This window comes from Coenobita brevimanus, chromosome 25, assembly GCF_032717465.1.
Source record: "Coenobita brevimanus isolate Jiangsu-jjx chromosome 25, ASM3271746v2, whole genome shotgun sequence".
In the NCBI taxonomy this organism is placed as follows: Eukaryota; Metazoa; Arthropoda; class Malacostraca; order Decapoda; family Coenobitidae; genus Coenobita; species Coenobita brevimanus.
This window is the reverse complement of record NC_136978.1, coordinates 12,919,360-12,924,359: the sequence shown is the minus strand read 5'-3', so window position 1 is coordinate 12,924,359 and position 5,000 is coordinate 12,919,360. Positions and strand designations below refer to the sequence as shown.

Genomic DNA, 5,000 nt, shown 5'->3' with positions numbered 1-5,000 from the left:
TAGACTAACTGAGTAGATGTTAGAATTTGGATGGGTGATAGAACAGTGTGATAGGGGATAGAAAATTTGGATATGTTAAAATACCTGCACAGATATTTGAATGGGTGTTAAAATGACTGGACAGGTGCATCACTATCTAAACAGGTGTCAGCCACTTAATTAGGTGTAAGAATATTTGGCAAAGTGTAGGAGTGTGGCCTCATGGTGAAGGGGTTAGTGTAAGTTTTATCTCACTCCTCCAGTTCGATAAGTCTAGAGGGAGAGCGATGACCAGAATTTGCCCTGCCCCATGCTGGCGATGTACGAGTCTCACCAGTATAGGTAGTGCGAGGGAGTGGTTGAGTTTGGGTGATGAAAGGAAGCAGCTGTGTGTGACATGGAAATAAGACGCCATGGTAAAGAAGTCTATCTGTCTATCTATTTATCAATCTGCCTCTGACTATCTATCTACTGCCTTATCTAACTAGGCAAGGTGGTGTGAGGAAGTAGTTGCGTGTGACATGAAGGAAATATGTCATATAATAGGTCTATCTATCTACCTACTTACCTATCTATTTATCTGTCTGTCTGTCTATGTACCTTTTTTCCTTCCGCTTTCTGCTTGTCTATCTACAACTTCATCTTACCAGTTTGGCCGCTAAGAAGTAGCTGTGAGTGTGTGTGTGTGTGTGTGTGTGTGTGTGTGAAAGGCGTTGAGTGAGACATAAAGGTAATATACAAGACGTCCTCGCAAAGGTCTATCTATCTATCTACCCTCCTCTCTTCCTCCCTCAGTCTATCTATCTACTGTATGTACTGTCTCAAATTAGCTTACGTAGTGCAAGGAAGTAGTTAAGCGTGACAAGCGAGAAACCATACGAGAGGCATCACAACTACAAATATCTATGCACTTGTCTATCTATCTATCTACCTATCTATTTATCTATCTACCTATTTACCCATCTATCTATCTGACTAGCTCTGTTGGTGGGAGGAAGTAGCAGAGTGTGGGAGGAAGCAGTTACAAAAGACATCACTATAAAAAGGCCAGTCCACCTATCTGTCTGTCTATTTCTGTCTCTCCTCCTCTGTCTATCTATTTATCTTCTCCCTCTATCTATCCATATCCCTGCCCCTGTCTAATTATCTATCTCCCTCCCTCCCTCTACCAATTCAGTGCCTCGTCTTACCAGCTTGGGGGGTGCCAGGAAGTAGTTGAGTGTGGTGCGGTGTGTGAGTGCGGCCAGGTTCTTGATGTCTCTGAGGGGCTGCGTCACCTCACCCACCGTGCTAGGACTGGCCCACTTGTCAGAGTCCATCGCTACCAACTTTACCACCAACTCCTGTGCCGGGGGAGAGGAACAGACTGGGGTTATACTCGTTTCACTCTAACTTGGCCTAAAATTGCCATCCTTTCATCTCCAACGCTGAGCTCAAACGATACAAGGACACTTAGATGTGGTGCTAATCACGAAGAAGTGTTATGCATGTATACTCGTTTTCCTCTAACTTGGCCTAAACTATCCACCTCTACATCTTCAACGCTGTGTTCAAACGACAGAATGACACTTAGATGTGGTGCTAATCACGAAGAAGTGTTATGGACATTATGTAGAGAAAGAGTATTACCTTTTTCTCCCACTGAGCTTCCTGAAACAAGCTGTAAAAGGAAAAAATCTGGACCAAGCTAAAGTAAACTAGTATAGTCATGATTTTCTGGTGTTTTTCTTGTTTTCTTCTCTTTTCCCTGCGTTACGGATGAAAGAAGAAACCAAATGCTGAGTGTGCACAAGGCGCCCTTACTAAATATCGGAGAAACTAAAGAGAAGTTCAAATTGAGCTGCCGGGATATATAAATATTCAACGAATGGAAGTCTAAAAAATACTGTTCCAGGGTATTCCACTTGCATACATAGAAAAAAAAAATAAAAATAAAGTTAACTCTTGCATTAAAAAGTTGGCCAGAGGTTAGTGGGTGCTACTGGAAGAGAGGGGGGTGGGGTATGTGTGGGTTCAGGTACATGTGGAATTATCAAGGGGGCGGGGGCCGGGAACAAGTGAGGCTGTAGGGAGGTGAATTGTGTCGACGGTGATAGAGGCAGGGTAAAAGTGTGGTTGCAGGAGGATAACTTGGGGGAGGGCAGGGATGTGGATGGTGGAGGATAGGCGGATTTTGGGGGCAAGGGGAGAAGTGAGGGTAGGGTAAGATATGGAGAGAGAAAGTGAGAGAGGTGGCGAGGGATGTGGAAGAGGTGCGAAGAAAGGTGGATTATAGGCTGGTGGAAGGAGCGAGGGGGCACTCTTGGGGGTGAGGGGGAGAAGTGAAGGTGGCGAGAAACAAGAGGGTGGGAGGAGATTTATAGGTGGAGATAGGGGGGAAAAGTGGGTACAGGAGAGAGGGAAGCAAGGAGAGGTGAGAGATTGGGGAGAGAGGAGGGTGGAGAAGAGACAAGGCAGTGAGAGGGGGGAGAGGCAGGAATGGGGAGGGATGAGGTGGGGGAGAGAAGAGGTTGGGATAGGAAGAAGTGGGTAGGGGGAAAGTGGGGGGTGAAGCAGGGGAGAGATTTGGGTGGCGAAAGTTAGGGTAAGGGGAGATGGGGAAACTGTGAGGGGTTGGGGTTGAGATGGAAAGAGGGGAAAGGAAGTAGACTGGTAGTAGATGAAGAGCAAGACAATGAAGCGTCAAATCTTCAGCGTGAAATATAAACAAGGAAATGGCCAGGGCTGGAGACATTATAACAGCCATTACTGCTCTCTCTCTCTCTCTCTCTCCTCGAACTCAAACCCACCTCCAGACGCCAATATCCGGACAAATGAAACAAACCAACAAATAAAGAAACTGGAACAAACAGCCCCCTGAAGAAGCTCCAAAGAAAGTCTCAATTGCACGAGTCCTTATAAGATTTTGGAGAAGACTGAGGCGGGGAAAAGAAGTGCAGTATCAACAAGACACTCCTAACCTTACCTAACTTAATCTGACCTAATCTAATCACAACTCCTAACCTAACCAACAAAATTTACCTAATATTTAACCTACCCTAACCTATCCTACCATACCCTACCCTAATCCTAACCTACTACCACTCCTAACCTAAGCGGAAACAACCTATCCTACCCTACCTTACTCTACCCTACCTTGCCTGTCCTACCCTACCCTACCCTACCTTACCTATACTATCCTAACTTACCTTACCCCACCCTACCCTACTCTATCCAACCCACCTACCCTACCTTACCCTACGCTAACCAACCAGCTATAATCTAACTTACACCATACCTAACTACCACTCTTGACCAAAACCCCTAAGCCTACTTGCAACAGTTTCTAGAGTATGTTCAAGTGAGCAATATTGCAAGGTTGGGGCAGGTCAGTGAAGGGCAATATCAACACGACACTCCACCACTCAACACTGATTCGTAGTTGACAATTTCAGTAGTAGTAGTAGTAGTGGTAGTGGTAGTAGTAGTAGTAGTAGTAGTAGCAGTAGTAGTAGTAGTAGTAGTAGTAGTAGCAGTAGTAGTAGTAGTAGTAGTAATAATAATAATAATAATAATAAAAATAATAATAATAATAATAATAATAATAATAGCTTTAACGAGAACAATAACTGGGAGAGAAAAAGCAGCAACAATGAGAACAGCAATAACAACAGCAGTAACATAAAACAATAACAAAGGCGACAACAATATCAACAATACCAACAAAAAATAATTACACACATAATAAATAAAAACGTGATTGCATGGAGGAGGTTGAATGTTTCTGATCGACTCTAATGGTGTATAGGTAAGATGAGTTGACTGTCTGATGTCTTTCAATCCCGTAATGCCACAAAGGACACAGCAGAGTCACCTACTCCTAAAGGCTCTGGACTATGATCATTTAACCTTCGTTTCAGGAACATTAAAATTCGTCAAAAAGTGGTCTACTTTGCATTTTTTATTTTTTTTTTTGCAGTCAAGCCCTACTTAGGTAACCTGGGGTATCCTAGAACCCAAGTCCTGTAAATTATTTTTATATATAATTATGAACTTAGGGCCAAGCGGTTTGTCCTTCCGTCTACCTTCCTGACTAGTGATGTACTTAATGGGGATAATGGGGTCATTCCAGGAACTGGCTCTGATTTTGCTCTATTGACCCACTGAGGTCAGTCAGACCCCAGGTTACCAAACATGGTAGGTCACTGGTCATCCCTTGTGTGTAGTTAAATTTCATTTGCTGTGCTTCTCGTTTTGTTTACAGGAAGTCCCAACATTGGTCTATTGCAGAAGACCCTAAATTTTAAGGTATTAGCTTTCAGTTTTGCTAGGGTTTAGCTTAAAATTACAATATACAACCTTTTGCATTTTTTTCAAAAATTTTTAAATTACATTTTTTTTTTTTGCCTCAGTAAAAGAAAATGGCTTGAATTATATATCTGTTTATTAAAGTACATTCCAATTAATCAAACGTAAGTATTCTTTTTTCCCTTGGGGTCTGTGATTCCTAGGGTTACCTAATGTGGTTTATAAAAAAAAAAAGGGTTACCTATAAAGGGCTAATTACCAAGTATTAAAGGGAGAACCAGGTTGTTGTAAGAGAAAGCCCATCAGGAATCCTATTATTCTTGGATTTATATGTACGGCTGTCAATCGTCACCTGTGCAGTAATCAAGGGCCTGCAGCCTCTCCTCTCCCCCATCCAATTAAACACTCGCATTTAATTAGTAACTGTATCTTTAGTAAAATGAACCACACCTGTCCAATTATTCATTTACACCTCCCCGATCTCTCTCTCTCTCTTTCTCTATGTATATATACATACATATTTATACATATATCAACATATATATACATACATATACATATATCTATCTAGGTATATCTATCTATATACATATCTATCTATCTATCTATCTATATAGATATAGATAGATAGATAGATAGATACATAGATAGATAGATAGATACAGATACATTGTATGTTTGCCTGCCCATACATCAATCAATCAATCAACCAAATCCAGTTAAAAATCTTGTCG

The 5,000-nt window shown here is 41.9% G+C and overlaps 1 protein-coding gene across 1 annotated transcript in view; it reads right to left on the bottom strand.

Moving 5' to 3' along the window:
- LOC145393776 (synaptotagmin-5-like) overlaps positions 1-5,000 on the bottom strand; it is a 160,482-nt gene that overhangs the window by 17,395 nt on the left and 138,087 nt on the right. Inside the window, exon 7 of the mRNA XM_080267826.1 lies at positions 1,170-1,322. Coding sequence (XP_080123952.1) covers positions 1,170-1,322 — 153 coding nt within the window. The remainder of the gene's footprint in view (positions 1-1,169; positions 1,323-5,000) is intronic.